At 34.7% G+C, this 16,041-nt stretch overlaps 2 protein-coding genes across 2 annotated transcripts; one reads left to right on the plus strand and one right to left on the minus strand.

The window, feature by feature from the left end:
- Nucleotides 1-777: 777 nt before the first annotated feature.
- On the minus strand, nt 778-7,772 carry LOC144435626 (cytosolic Fe-S cluster assembly factor narfl-like). The gene is made up of 10 exons (XM_078124221.1): nt 7,707-7,772; nt 7,136-7,228; nt 6,526-6,675; nt 5,753-5,885; nt 5,150-5,281; nt 4,467-4,715; nt 3,894-3,966; nt 3,479-3,616; nt 2,529-2,686; nt 778-1,793 (listed from the first exon to the last, which is right to left on the minus strand). Exons 1-10 carry the CDS (start codon nt 7,770-7,772, stop codon nt 1,552-1,554), a joined length of 1,434 nt encoding a protein of 477 aa, XP_077980347.1. The 3' UTR covers nt 778-1,551.
- A 108-nt stretch (nt 7,773-7,880) lies between these two features.
- Nucleotides 7,881-12,613, plus strand: LOC144435719 (cytochrome b-245 chaperone 1-like). The gene is made up of 5 exons (XM_078124327.1): nt 7,881-8,056; nt 8,561-8,676; nt 9,872-9,965; nt 10,643-10,787; nt 11,262-12,613. Exons 1-5 carry the CDS (start codon nt 7,969-7,971, stop codon nt 11,470-11,472), a joined length of 654 nt encoding a protein of 217 aa, XP_077980453.1. The 5' UTR covers nt 7,881-7,968; the 3' UTR covers nt 11,473-12,613.
- Nucleotides 12,614-16,041: the final 3,428 nt, after the last annotated feature.

A 16,041-nucleotide genomic window follows, 5' to 3' on the forward strand; every position in this document is an offset into this window, starting at 1 on the left:
ATGGTCACTATAAACCGAGACAGCCCTGATTTAAAACACCATGGTCATGAAACTTTGTTGTTTGTTATTAATGAATTTGCTCATAGCAACCTTCATTATAACCACTCATAATTGAAACAGGAGATGATATTTTGAATGCAGACATAATGAGTTGGGCAAACTAGCTAGATCTTGTATTATGAAGGCTTTCCTCTCTGTATGTTGCAAGTCATTCTCAACCTTTGAAAAAAACACTGAAAGCAGTAGCACATCCCTAAGCCAATCCACCCCTAAGCAAATCTATAACATATTGCCTAATATGGTGATTTGGTACTCACACTTTGATTCAAGGTAGTTGTCATGTATGTGTCGTTACAACTTCAAAATAGTGCTGGATGCTACTACTATAAAAGGAACTCTCTGATTCGTCAAGAAATTGCAGAATAATAGTAATTCATACATTAAAAGAATTTTCTATTCAATCTGTAGTTACACACTTTTGATGTTTTAGATTCTTGTAAATTTCCATGCAGACTTGTAGAGCGATTCCACATCTTTATTTTTTTCTCATTATGGACCTAGGGTGTCTTTCTTCTTTTTGGTTGGAAGTGTAGGTGTGGGGGGTTTGCAGTTTCTGGCACTAAGAAAAAACTTTGGTTTGTAAGGCTAAAGATCTCACTGATATACATTTGTGATGATTTCACATGGTGGACACTCACTCACCCCTCGTCCATAAAAAAGGGTACAAAACAAGACTTTACAGAACATTTTTATTCATTTACATTTATTATCAGCACTTGGAGAATATCACAGTATTTCTGAAAGGAGAGAGCATCTTAGAAAGGAGTTGAGGTTTCTGGAGATGAATTGGCTGATTTTGTCACTGGTGAAACAAATCTGAAAGATCACAAAGTTACATCTGGGTTGGAAAAATGTAGGCTATTGTACAGTCACCGGGAGATTTATATTTGATGCCAAGCTAGGGAGTTAGAGTTTGGGTTAGGTTAGCAATAGAAATGGGAAGAGACCTCCTAATATATAGTTGGTGTATATTGTTGGCAATGAGTAAATATTGTTCTACATATATCCTGTGTCTCTTTGCCTAACCATAAACCTAGCTAATATCGCTCTTCCTTTCACTAAAATCCATGAATCCACCTAGAAAGCATAGAGTCCCTTCTAACTGTTATTACATACATGGCCATGCCTCTATAAACACATGCAACCTTGTCATTATTCCAAATAGAAACACCAGAGAAACTTATCAGACAGGTGAAGCTCATATTGCCCATGGACAACATGAGACAAAATTGAAAGAAGTATCTCACAAAGATTTGTCATTTGCGATTTTGGATGAATGAAAATCACAATTACAAAATCATTATACATTACCCAACATATACATATAAACAGTGACTTGGTATGTAATGAAATATTACAGGCCTAATTTTTGGTACATGTTTGTGGCATCACGTCGGGATATTACTATCCCATCCGCAAATGCAAAGGTTGATATTGGGCAATGACATACATTATCTTGCATTCTGCAGACTTGTTCCTCATTTGTATTGTCTACCATTTGATATTTAATGCCGTTGATATTTTCTCAATCTCATGGTACTGTGTGTGTAACATAGTCCTGGCTTTATCAGAGTCCTCCCCCTCTAGCCATTCAGTATACAGTTGCCTGACTAGTGTATTGTCCTGTGGTTCTCTATGCTGTACACAGTGGTACAACTCTTCCACCCTGACAAGGAGATCTTTTGCATTTTCGCCATCCTCAGCCTTGATCTGGCCACCTCCATTTACACACCCTGAAAGATGAAATCCAGCAAAATTAAAGTTAGTGGTACTTTGATGAGAAAAACAAATGTATCAAAATTACTGAAGATATCAGACTGAAATACTGTGTACCTTCTGCGGAGAACTCAAGCTGTGAGATTTTAAGATGGGGGATGATGTTGGGATTGCATGCATAACTGAGATGAAATGAAAATAATCAAAACATAGCATGGATTTCGAGATGAGAAATACAGAATCTCTGATAACCAATTCTGACTCCCTAGCTTGATACAAATAAGTGTCTTTGCACAGTTGGTCCACTTGTGCTACATTCATGCCCAAAAATGCACACAGCTGGCAAGCTTGCCATAGCATTTGCATTGTAGACCTAGGCAACTTTTTAAAAATCTACATAGAGTAACCATAGTTGTATAAATAACTACTATATTAATTGTAGAATTAAAGCATCCTATTGAGTTTATTATGTCTTTGATCTTGACCATAACAGTACATCAGGCAGTAACTTTCACCCCTAATTGATAATTCCCAGGAGATTACAAACTTTACATTGACATGTAAGTATCACATTTAATCATCAGGTAAAGCATTTATCATGTAACAGTTCGTAGTTTCCATTACATCAACTGGTCATTAACCCAGAGAGGTGTCTGCTACAACCAGCAATAACTACTAAATGTGTGACACCAAAGTCAGCTTGCAGGCTCTATATGATGTGTGTATGTACTAGTCAAATAGTCTATCTATACCTGCAGGGCATGCCATAACTTCTACAAAATGATATGGACTTTTTCCTCTCTTCACTTTCTGTACAAGATTCTGTATGTTTCTAAATCCGTTGGCAATTGCAAATTTCAATTCGGGTTTCCCGTTTATTTCTAAAGTGACTTCTTTGAAATCTTTATTCCTGTAAACAAAAATATTGTTTTGAATAATTTGATGTCAAGCAAAACAACAAAGTTCCTAAATCTACAGACTTGGCTCAAAATATCTGCATGTATACATTGTCAAGTTTTCTGTGCAAGTCTTTTTTTACTGAAGTGTACTCAATTAGTTTCAAGGAACTCTGTACTATATACATCACAATGTAAAGAGATACATCACATCACATTACTAAACAACCACATCAAACAACCCCCTCTCACGCTACCCAAAGTACGTGCCCCTGTTGAATCATGTCAAACTTACTATTTGTATCATGCTACCAAGACTGCCCTTCACATAATGTCCCTAACTGATAACCCCTGTCATTCTCCTCAACTCATAAAAATATCTATGTTTCCTTTATTCTGATCACATAATTCCTTGGCCGTATATTTCAGTATGTAAACTATTTCGCCACAACATCCAATATCGTGATCATTACCAACAACTCACTACCCTTACTTAATACATTACCACCACCACCACCACCACCACCACCACCACCACCACCACCACCACCACTCCCCTTCAACTCAACTAAATGTCTTGTACTAAATACTGTCTACACTATGACCACACAATTCATTGACAGCATATTTCAGTATATACACTATTAAAGTACAGCATCCAGTATCACAAATCATTACCAACAACTACAACCCATCTTACATTACCCCTGTCTAAACATTGACCCTCCACCCACGTGGGTGGTGGGTCTATGGCCTAATCAACCCCCCCCCCCCCCCCACACACACACACACACACCTCAACTCACCTAAGTGTTTTGTACTGAATACCTTCAACATTATGACCGTAGAGTTCCTTGGCAGCATATTTCAGTACATACTCTATATATCCACCTGATCCGGTTCCACTGTGACTAACAATCTGACCTCCTGACAAACTTGTAAATCTAAGGCAAAACACAAACATCACATTATTATAATTTCATCTTACTTTATACTGCAAGAACAGTTTTCTAAACAAAATTTGCTTTATCTGCCATCCACTTTCATTTGTGATCATCTGCATCCACACTCATTGTCCCTTTATGATGCAAGGCAGCTTTGATTTGGAACTCTCTTCCAATTCACATTACATAGTTCAATTCAGCTAAAATAAATTGGTATATATCTATTTAATCATTATTATCCAAGATGATAATGACTGGTGATGATTTAAGAACTTACACTGAATCTAGATCATGTGACTCCACGTCAGCCAATGAAATGCCCTCTTTCTGTAACATGACTTCAATTTCCCCTGCAATAAATAGAAGAAAATTAATTATTGAACATGTACCGGTGATTACTTCACTTGAACTGGTGAATGGGCATTCTAGTGGTATTTACATTGCAGTGCAATACCGAAAAAAACACCACTATTGTATACCTACATGTAAATGATATGCAAATAAGGATATGATCATTCCTTGCACTTTGCTTGATCACACAATAAGATTTTAACAGAAATTTACTGTTTTTGTTAAATATATGTAATGATAACAGAGAACCCAAGGCCATTTAAGTGCCAGTGTGGTTTTCAGGGGTATATGCATTCAGGCTTTTAGTGTTTTCTGCTGCATTTTCACTGGCTACGCTTGTGAAAGTACGACGATACAGAACATGGCAAGAACTTGTGCAACTATTCTGAAACTTGCATTCATGCATCAAGGAGTCCTGTCATATTACTACAATTCTATAACAACTGAGAAATCAATCATCATTTTGTCCTAAAAAAATTCTTGTTATGACAATACAAACCTGAGGTAATAACACAATCCACATCTCTAGTACTGTAAATATCGTCATAGAAATCTTGACGTGATGCTTCTAACTTCTTATCATAACACGGCATGACAGCAACATGGTAGATTTGATCACCTGTCTTGTTGTGTTGTTTAGCAAAGTAATCTTTGACTAGAGATCCCATGATTTGTTGTGGAGACTTGGTGGTACTGATGTATGGTAGTATGTAACTTCCATGGGTCTTTTCAGCATAACAGATCCAACCTGAGATGGAATAAAGGCAAGGATGATTTTATCCAAGGTATATTTCTTTATCATGCTTATCGACCCAGGAAAGTAATTTTCATCAATTCTACATCACGTGATCTTTCTAAAATACACTTATAAAAATTGGCAAATCTGTGGGTGAGGCATTATGGGAAATGAGCAATATTAGGAGTTTCTTTTGGTTCTCACAGCATTTAAATGGGCATTATTTCAAGGAGTGTGAAATTCTTACCATTGTTTATTTCATATCATGCCTAAACTATTCAAATTCATTACAAACAAATAAAAATTTACATGAACATATTAATCAGTGGTAGTTCGGAGCTTGACACAGGTTCACCTCAGAAGAAACATACCATAGAACACTAGAGGGCGCCCTTCAATGTACCATTCTAAAACTCAAACTTTGAGTATTAATTTTTATAACTTACCTGGACATGCAGATGCCAACATTGGAAAACTGCCTTTCTGTGAACTATTCTTGTATCTTCTTACAAATTCTCTACCACTTTCCATAAGGCTAAAATCTCTTGAAAATGTTGTATCAAAGACATAATGCACATCTACAAAATCAAGAAAATGCATGATGGCTTTTTTTAAAATGTAAGAAAAAAAAATCCTTTTTAGACCAGCTTTTAAAGTCACCAAATTGTAGTTTTTATCAAAAACTTTAAAACTGTTTCTTGAACAGACAGATGGTCAAACAGACAAACAACCAAACAACCGAACAAACAAACAAACAAACATACACACACACACACACACACATACATACATACATACATACATACATACATACATACATACATACATACATACATACATACATACATACATACATACATACATACATACATACATACATACATACATACATACATACATACATACATACATACATACATACATACATACATACAGAGACAAATGTCAGAAATTACAAAAATTCCTCCTTGTCAGAGTTGAAGAAGAATTGAAACCAAGTCTATAAATATGACACATACATCTTTTGTTTCTTAAAGATCTTGTCTTACCAAGTTTCTTCAAGAACCCTGTAAGTTTCTCAGCAGCATCTTGGATTGACAATTTATATTTTGCAGCTAGTGATGCCCTTGACTGTGGTGAAACCGACACAACAACTAATTTTTGTTTCTCTGGATTTCCATTCTGTAAATGACATGAAGCATTCAACACAGAATTTGTAACTATTTACTTATATATCAGGCACAACTCCAATCAAAGAGCTAAAAGCTAACATATCAGTGATTTTCAGAGTATGAAAATAACTTTCATTTATGTTACATTTAATTTTAAAAACAAAACAAATCATGATAAAACCATATTCATAAATTCACAAATTACGAATCACTTTCACTAATCACCAATCACAAAGTTTTCAATTTTTACTGTATGTGCATTTCCAGTTTACAAATGCATGTATGTATGTATGTATACTAATACATGTTTAATTTTTGGTGTTCCTTTCAGGATATTATCCTACAAATGTATGGCTGCTGACCTTATCATTTCAATTTTATATTGAAATTTTTTTACAGGTTATGATTAAAATTTCAAAGAAACCCCTACTATGCCATCAATAGTACCAACAATGCCAGAAGACGATTTTCAATGCTCACTAAAGGTACACACTGACATGATTAATGCCATATTACATTAATTGAGGTTCCAGGTACTAAGTATTATCAACCAAATAAAAAAGCAGCTTCTGTGTCACTTTGATTTGTATATTTTCTTCTTATGCCCTCAGACCCCGTTCTTGAACTATAGCAGTAGTTCTCACCTGAACCTGTGTTTTGTTTTCTACCAGTACCTTATACAACTCATCCTGACTTTGTTGAGTTATCAGAACACTCTCAGCTGATGTAATGCATCCACTACAAGCAAGACAGTCATCTAATGTTATCTTGGCTTTCTCCAGTTTAGTCGCACTGCCATCCTGATAAGTGATAGATAATATAAAAACAGTTTTCATGTTTTGTGATGAAAGCTTATAGTAAACACGTGTCATGAATATTTCACACATATGAATTAATACATGTATAAGTGCAGTGAAAACAAACCCTCATTAGGTGAAACACTCTAATGACTTGGTTTCTGTAAGTTTATGTAATTGTTACACCCTAAATATACGGTGCCAGGCTTCAAAGGGTTAAAGTAAAAAAAAAAAATCTCTATTTGAATTTCCCAGATATTTTTTTTTTTAACAATCTTCATAAAAAGGTTAATACATTGGTCTTGTGCATTTTGCAAGACTGGCTGATATCATTGACTTTCAAACTTATAACCCAAGAAGTGTTTTGAAATGAACTAATGATACATTGAATGCAATCACAGTAAGAAAAATTAACACGTATGAGATGAAAATAATTGACAAATGAAATTCAAACTGTTTTTACCCCTGATATTTGAAAGTAACTCCCATCATCTTCTATCTTAATTTTTGCAATACCTCCAGCTTTCCTTTCCACTTTCACTGGCTTGATGCATTCCTGTTGTGTATTTAATAATAATAAATCATAATAATTTGCATTAAAACAACACACATTTACATTATCAATATCACAATAATTTTCATAATTTTACATACATGATCTAGTATGATCTACACGTTATGTTGTAAAAATGTGACTGGACATATCATGACATCAACATTGATATTGATAGTTCTAGTATATATAGCTAACTCCATCTGATAAAAAGTCATATATAACATAAAACATAATATACATGATATAATACATAAAAGCTAGATTGGTGATCCGTACGTTCAAGTGTTCGCAATACAAAAGTATATAACATACAAGAGCGTGCATGTAACATTGTAACGTGTGCCAAGGGTCGATTACTCCACATTTTATTTGTATCGACGTTTTATCATCAAAATCTTCTCTAAATTATATAATAATTTTACAGGAAAAACTTGTGAATATAAATTGTTTACATCCACAAAATAATTACGATTCTCACCTGAGAAGGGGTAATAAAATCGTCTAAATCGGTGATCTGTAGAGCTCCACTAAAATGTGACGCCATGTTTATAAACTTTAACCTTTGACCGTGGGTCACGAAATGAACCAATAAGCGTTCTAGTTGGATGAGCCGCCTATTTTCATTTTTCTTCTTCCGCGTTTTGTAATATATTCATGGAACGAAAGAGACCATTGATTAAAAGGAAGTGGCTGAAAAGACTTCTCTCTGGAGTAGAAGTGAAATACTATACGAATTGGAGATGACTTACATGAAAGTTGTGACGAAGAATGACAGAATTTTACACCTTGCGAGAGAACCAAGTGTAAGATCATGGAGTATTTTCGTGGGTAAGAATGTCATTTCAATATTAAGTTGTATTGTTTAGGTCGCATTTATTATGTGTCACGGAACAGTGTCTGTGAGCTGCAAAACTGGACATTTATGTTCTCAATTTATACTAGTTTTTCCTGATATTTCTCTTTTTTGAAAAAAATTAATCCATGTCAACATGGTTGCCAACAGTCTTGTACCAAAATCCTCGTAGTCGTATCAGTGGATACCAGATAAAAGTCCTCGGAATTCAATCATACAACGAAATTTGCAGAAGTTATATAACTTATAAGTAAGTGAAACTGGGTGTGCTGGAAGCTGTAATATAAGACCTGACCTCATATTGGTGGTCTCAACCACAGTTTCTTCCTTGTCTGTCTAGGACACATGTATAGTCAAGATCAACCAAGTGAAAGTTCTAGACCAATGAAATTTGTTGTAATATTTGTTACTAATTTGGTCAGAAGACAGACATTTATATCCAATCCAGCAAGTGATTATGACTGTCTTCTCCTTTATAGGTATTTTATCAGTCGGCCTAGGAGCAGCTTATTTCAGTGTTGATAGTTTTCTGTGGAGTTTAAGCTACATTGTCGGCTGTTTAATTATCGCTGCTACAAACCTAGAAGAATGGGAAGTAAGTAAACAAATCAGTCTTGTTCCCTACACATACCAAGTATTAGAAAATGTTTTGTATCAGCACATATACAGTGTTGCAGCCAGAGGTTTTTTTTGGTTCATTTGACACACATTTTTTGGACCTGACCCACAATTTTGGAAGTGACGGGTTATGGTACACTATTGTGCTAGACAGCTGATGTATTACAGTAGTGATATTATTGACTTGGTGCATATTTAGTTGCCCTGAGACTAGTCTTGGTGTTACCCCAGTGTTTCTATCCCAAGAAGCTCTCCAGCCCAGAGACTTGTCTTGGTGTTACAACTATCTCAAGAAGCTTCCTACACCAAGGCAAGGCTTTTGCCTTTCGCAAACTCAGGAAGCTATTCTTAATTTGAAATTACCACCTACAGCTTGTAGGTGACACCAAGACAACTAACTCTCTTGGCTAGTACTCCTTCAATGGCTGTTACTAAATTTGTCAACATTCAAGTATATTGAAGGTCTAAGGTTTCAAAAGAGAGTCAGATTTTACTTGCGATATACAACATCTGATCATTGGAGCATCATGATCTTGAAAATTCTGATAACCTGAATCCACAATCACAAAAACATCTATGTCAGATATGATGCCAGCCTATCAGGATTTGTTTCGCTGTGACCTTCAATCTGATTCTGATTGTAATGCCAAATTTTAAAATATGTTCATTTAAAAGTTGGTGTCATAATCAGAAGCAGATTGCATATCTAAGCTATTGGATGTCAGCATTGTTATTAATTTTTTCTATTTGGTAGGCTTTTATTTAAGGAAATGTTATGAACAAAAAAAAAGATGATTTGTAACACAAAATGTGATTTATGTTCTATCTTCAGTGGGTATAACTTTCTATTCGGTTTTCTGATGCAAATATTAATTGTTCAGAAAAAATAACACAAAGTTTAATCTGACTACAGATCATGATGTATCAATTTTATACTCGTTCATTAATAATGAAATTATGAGAAATTTGCCAAAAAAAGTCCACAAAAGTTATGTTTTAATTTCACTCTGACTCCAGGTATGTATCATATAAAAAATGTCTCCTCACCTTTATTACTGTAAAAATTGCTATTTCAACAGTGATAACCTATTCAATAATAATAATAACAAGACACAGATGTTCACTTTATCTTTAGCATTTTTCTGAAATAAAATGCCACTTTCGTTTCACAGGATTGCATTTTTGACAAGGACAAACAGGAAGCCAGAATGAAGAAATTTAATCTTATGCATAAAATATTGTTGCCATTTAGAGAACAAAGACAAGGTAAGAAATCTGTGATTCATTTGTTAGAGTGCCACCACTGGCCAGAGTAGAATATACTATTGTTTAGAATTGATAGACTTTTCAGGAAAGATCGACATACAGAAATGATAAAATTTCATTAGGTTTGTCTGCAATGAAACTTCCTATTCGAAAAGACACAATATACACTGGTGATTGCATTTTTTAGCATGGCTGAACTAGGGTTCAACAGAGTTGTTTTCTTGGTGTTGTGGTCACACAGATGATAATAACATTTAAACTAGATTCAGTACTTGTGCTACAGTGTCATTAGCACCTGTTTTTTCTCTCTAATAATTTCTTTGTTTTGTGGTCAAATCGACATTTTATGTTGCATGGTAGACTAGTCAGTAGTCATGTATTTTTCTCATTTTAACTTTGAACACAATATTTTAACTCACTTTATTGTCTCATCTCAGTTACCCAGCCTTTCATCATTGTGGGCTACACCTGCTAAGTGAGTGTAGCCTCTGAGACTGGGTAACTGGGACTATTTACAGTTTGAACCACTTTTTAGGAAGTGGCTAAATGAAAAAGGTGTGTCCATTTTACAAAAAGAGTTATTATTCTGAAAAGACTTCTGTCCAAGGAAGGAAAGCAAAATGAAAGAGAAAATATGTGTCTATGTACCACTTTTATGTTTGATAATTACATTACAGTGGTGGTAGGTTTGTCTGAGATTGTCAGTGTCAAAGTGAAGGAAGAAGAGGTAAAATATACTGGCAAAGGATTCTTTATTGTTTTGGTATGCGAGTCTGGTTTTGTTCTTCCAATCACTGACTCCTGCTTTGTTGGTGATAAAAGGTAAGACAAATATACCTTTCTAATGTATAGCGCCACCTAGTGGTATAGTTTTAAATTACTGACTCCTTTGTTTCTTGGTGATGAAAGCTTAGAATACATACATTTCTAATGAATAGCACCCACTAGTACACTTTCCAATCACTGACTCAAGCTCTGAAGATAATAAAAGGTTAAAACAATAAACCTTTCTAACAAATAGCGCCCTCTAGTGGTACATATTGTAGGCACCGACAACAGCTTGTATTTGTTAATGAAAACAAGGCAAGAATAACATACTATCTAAAGAATAGCACCCTCTAGTGGTACACTTTTCAATCACTGACTTGTTCTTTAGATGATAAAAGGTGAAGAGAATACATTTTTCTAATCAATAGCACCCTCTTGTGGTACTTTTCTAATCACCGACTTCACCAAGCACAGTTATTGTTATTTAGCCTTTAATTAATTTAGGTTTGCAAACATTCTCAATTCTAGTTCACACGTGACATTATGTGACCTGATCAAATCGTTCCTCAAATTGGACCAAACGAGTGACTTTGGAGATAACTTTGGCTACGAAGACGACATATCGTCATCAGATGACAGTGATGATTCCATAGAGGAGGAAACAACAGATGACCAACTCAATTCATATACAGTGCAAAATGAATCAAGTGAAAATATAGAATTTGAATCTAAGGGATAAAATAAAGCAGTCTTTATTGTCATGACTTTATACATGTATGAACATTGAAAATATATTATTATATCAAAACATCATTTTAGGAAATAAAGGTATTTCATAAACTTTGGGTTCTGGAAAGTCATTTCTCATGATTTCACATCACATAATAATGCACATTCATGACTAAATTTTCTGAAGGATATAAACACTTAGAAGTTATGACATTCCTGACTTGTCATTTGACGGACCTGACTTATCAATTGATATTCCTGACCTACTAATTGACGAGTTCGACATTTGGCGTCGATTAGGCTCTATAGTACATGTATCACCAATGAAATGACAGAGATGAAAATGAGTTTCAATTTTGTGTTTCTCGGGAATCAATTAAGTGATGTTTATGTGATGTAAAATCATAAAATGAGTCTCCAGAAACCAAAGTTTATTTCCTGAAGTGGTGTTCCCCTTTAACTAGATACTTTACATGCGGAAACTGTCAATGATACATGTTGGATGAAGGGGGGAGGGGGGGGGGGTAGACTAGTCTTGTGGACCAACCATTTGAAAGAAGTAACTATTTTGTAGAAGCTTTATTTTACCTCTTAAGTTTCTGTTGTTATAATTTAAGTTACTGTTTCAAATAGAAAATAAAACAGTTATGGTGGTCTACTGCAGGAGAGCACTTATACAAGGCCATCACCACTACATGCAAGGGTGGCATTTTCGGTTCCATATACATGGTCACACAACAGAATTGCAACAGTTCTGGATTCACTGCAAGTCCATTGTGTGAGTGTCATGTATACGGAACCTTAAATGCCAACCTTTCATGGCTTGCAAGTTGGGATTTTGGCAAACACTCTTGAGATGTCAAATTTTATTCTGTAAAAAGATCAGAAATGTGAGGGAAAAATTAGAACCCTAACCTTACAAGGCTAGATATTTGCTAAAGTTAGATGCTCTAACACAGACTAGCTTTGTATCACATATACTATACCACATGTCATTGTTCTATAGATTATATTTTCATCATAGTTAGTTGAACATTCAAGTCATTTTTGTATTCATCTTCTGTAGATATATGTTGTCATGTACTTTTGTATTGGACTCATCCTGAAAGTCTGTCTCTGCTTTCTAAATCATTCTTGAGAAAAATATCCATGACAACCTTGGAAATAAATGACAACTCTTTTTTAGCAAATAAAATTGTGTGAAGAATCTTCTGTAGCCAAATATTACAATGTATGAGTGTAGTGTACATGTAATATGTATTGTAAGGAGTTACAGGTTTTGTATACCAAGTTATAAAGATCACACACTCTTTATTGAAGTGTCTGGACTCGCTTGACCAATGCTCTGTACCCATAGAACACTCTATGCATGATTCCCTGAGAACTTAGATCAAAATGAAAACTATCATGTACTGTGTGTGTCACCTGATACGCTACATATGATGAGTGACAAGTATTAACATATTACAGCAACTGATTTATTCATAAATAAACATAAATAGTACAGATACAGAGGTTGGTAGATGGATGGATGGATGGACGGACGGACAGATAGATAGATACTCACTTTGAGAGATAGGTAGATGGGAGGTTTGATGGATGGATGGATGATGGATAGATAGATAGATAGATAAATAGATTGATGGATTGACAGATTGATTTGGCCATGGTGCATTGATCCTTTTGAAAACATACAGAGATAATAGAATGGACAGTTTTCAAACCCCATATATATCATACAAATATTTATTTTATTCTGTAAAAGCTGTAAGGATGGGAGTTTGTAAATGACTTATACAAATAACATTTTGTAAATATCTATGTGTAAAAGTCTTGCATGTAAAAGTTTATTGAAATGATTCCTTAATGTCACCACAAATGATTATTTGTGATGTACATATTTTCTGGAACTATATTCTATAATTTCTAAACATGAACTAAGTGACATAAAATATACATCTTTTAGATGGTAATTTACACGTTGTATTTTTAATATAAAAGTTTGTATATTGGAGTTTTACCTTTCTGAGGAATTACAAACAATCAAATTTCGTTTTTCCATAGTGATATAAAGTCTTTTGAGAGTTTTTGTGTCTGGACAAAACGTTTAGCAACAGTGTTTTTGTATTTTGCCCTTTTTTTGTAAGTATATTATATCTCGAATTCCCAAACATTTGTACCTGAGTTCCAAAAGGAAAATTATTATCACTTTGAAAACTTAAATATTCATGATATCTTTCCCATTTCATCATATTTTATTTGCAAGTTGGACAATTTCAGATTTTCAGTTGAATTCTTCCTCTTTCTATATATTTGTAGGTTTCTGTTTAATAATGGATACTGTTCACCATTTCAGTAATTTACCTTCCCCCAGATTACGTTTAAAAATCACCCAGTTAGATAGTTGAATTTTGAAATTTAGCATGCTTGTATATCTTTTGTATGTAAATGTTTTCTAATATAGTAACATGTGAATAGCGCCCCCTGGTGGCATATTGCGCTATTTAATAGTGTTCCCAATATCTTGGAAATAAAAGTTTTAAACTGACACTGTTACTTTGTTTAAGACAACTCCAACCTAAAGTCAGTTTAAAGAAATAAGGGGTCTGCACAGAAATGTATAATGCATTTTATGTATACAAGCTCTTGCATAATGAATATTTGCAGTTTGAATATTTGCAAAAATGTATATCATTTATCGATTTGAACTATTATTATATAACTATGATACTCCTTTTGAATCGTCATTTGCCATTTTTACATTACTTGCTTGCATTTACATGACTACAGCCTTAAATTTTGAACTTCTAATTAGTATATGTTAAGAGCTTTTGGTATATTATGACAAATAATGGTACCATGCAGTTCAATGACATTATCAAGAATTATTACTCTGTTACTTTTGACCTTTGCTTCTCCTTCCATGACTCTTTCTCTGTCTTGTCCTTACTGTCCCTGATTCTCGAGTCTCTGTTCCTTTCCCTGTCCTGTCCTGTCACTTTCTCGTTCTCTTTCTCTGTTTCTGTCATTTTCTCTGTCTCTTTCACTGTCTCCTTCCCTTTCTCGATATCTGAATCTGCCTCTTTCCCTGGCCCTTTCTCTACCTCTTTCTGTGTCTCTGTCTCTTCTTCCGATTTCTGTGTCCCATTCGCTGTCTGTGTTTCTTCTTCCCGTGCCCCCGTCTCTGTCTTTAAATTTTCTGTTTCTGTTCGCGCTGTCTCTTTTCGGCTTTCTTCAGCCTGTAGAGAAATTAAGACAATTTGCTAATTTTGATTTGAGTAACATTTCAAAGGGTTGCCGTGCAATATACCAATACATAGGCCACAAATTGGCAAGTAAAAACTACAACGAAATTATTACGATTTCCGAATTCCTTTGATACAAACAAGCAAATTTCCATCATACAAATGTATATTTTATATTAGTTTATTCAAAAGGTCTAAGAGCACATTATCCAGTAGGGCACCAGATCTATATACCTGACGAAGGGCACTGTGAAAGAATGATGGTGCAGATTTTCGTCCTTATACATATATGTAGAACATATACATACGGAATTCATTTGTATAACACACTTTCAGGGACGTAAAGTTCAGGGCAGTACTGGTCATTGGTTTCGTCGTATCATTCCTAGATCCCTGGAGAAGGTCTCTTATGTGAGACCAAAACGTCGGTGAAGTTTTGATAAAGGAAAGATTATACGGAAGCCCTGCTTTATACATAACTTTGATAACTGTTGATTTCCATCATTTCTTGGCAATAAATTGCTTAAGAATATTTATTATATGATGATGATAATAATAGTTGAAATCATGAAATCGGACGAGGAAAAATGTATGGTTTGGCAAAATAATAGATAAGGTTGGTCCAATCGAAACATTGAAAATGAGCATTTGTCACAACTTTTGTGACCCCCCCCCCCCCTATTTTCTTGATTAGATATATCTTGAAATGTAGTTTAAACCTAAATTTATTTGAGTTGATTCATTACGAGAGAAAACTTATGAGTGAGATGAAGAAAACCTGTGTGGTAGTTATGTCAGTTATGTTTCAATTCTCAGCCAGGAGAAGGAAACTTTCTGACCTAGTGCTGCGTCGTGCAAGAAGTCAAGTACCCGTAACTAATTGCAAGGTTAAACTTTGGACTGGCGGCGACAGTTGGAAGTACGCATGAGCAGATACGTTATGCGTATACCCGAATCAAGATGTTTCTCTCGAGACACATACGCTCGGTAAAAGTTTCACAAAGCCTTTTCGTGACTAAACGAGGGGTTACTTCTACGGTAAGTGTTCTACTCGTAAGATATATGTTTATGATGGGCTCATGAACGCTTATAATACGTCAAAGTTGTTATTATAGCCACAGCCCGGCGTTATAAGCTTAAATAAGAATGGGGGTGAAAACGATATATGGAGACAACCCGATGAGAGAGGGTAAGAGGTGGTTTATAGTGACACACGTAATAAGCCACTGATATATAAGTGTGGACACGTTTTAAAAACAATTTCGACTTTGTGAAGCCGTGCCCCTGTAAACAACTATCAAGGTAACATTAGACTGTAGCGCAATGTTGCATTA

This window comes from Glandiceps talaboti, chromosome 5 (genome assembly GCF_964340395.1).
Source record: "Glandiceps talaboti chromosome 5, keGlaTala1.1, whole genome shotgun sequence".
In the NCBI taxonomy this organism is placed as follows: Eukaryota; Metazoa; Hemichordata; class Enteropneusta; family Spengelidae; genus Glandiceps; species Glandiceps talaboti.

Bases quoted from the DNA above. Each gene is read 5' to 3' on its own strand.
- LOC144435626 (XM_078124221.1), bottom strand. From the start codon at position 7,772: ATGGCGTCACATTTTAGTGGAGCTCTACAGATCACCGATTTAGACGAT. The intron at 6,676-7,135 runs GTAAAAACAGTT...ATCACTTATCAG, and splicing joins GTTACTTTCAAATATCAGGG to GATGGCAGTGCGACTAAACT. The intron at 3,617-3,893 runs GTAAGTTCTTAA...GTTTTGCCTTAG, and splicing joins TCACATGATCTAGATTCAGT to ATTTACAAGTTTGTCAGGAG.
- LOC144435719 (XM_078124327.1), top strand. From the start codon at position 7,969: ATGACTTACATGAAAGTTGTGACGAAGAATGACAGAATTTTACACCTT. The intron at 8,057-8,560 runs GTAAGAATGTCA...TCTCCTTTATAG, and splicing joins ATCATGGAGTATTTTCGTGG to GTATTTTATCAGTCGGCCTA. The intron at 8,677-9,871 runs GTAAGTAAACAA...TTCGTTTCACAG, and splicing joins CAAACCTAGAAGAATGGGAA to GATTGCATTTTTGACAAGGA.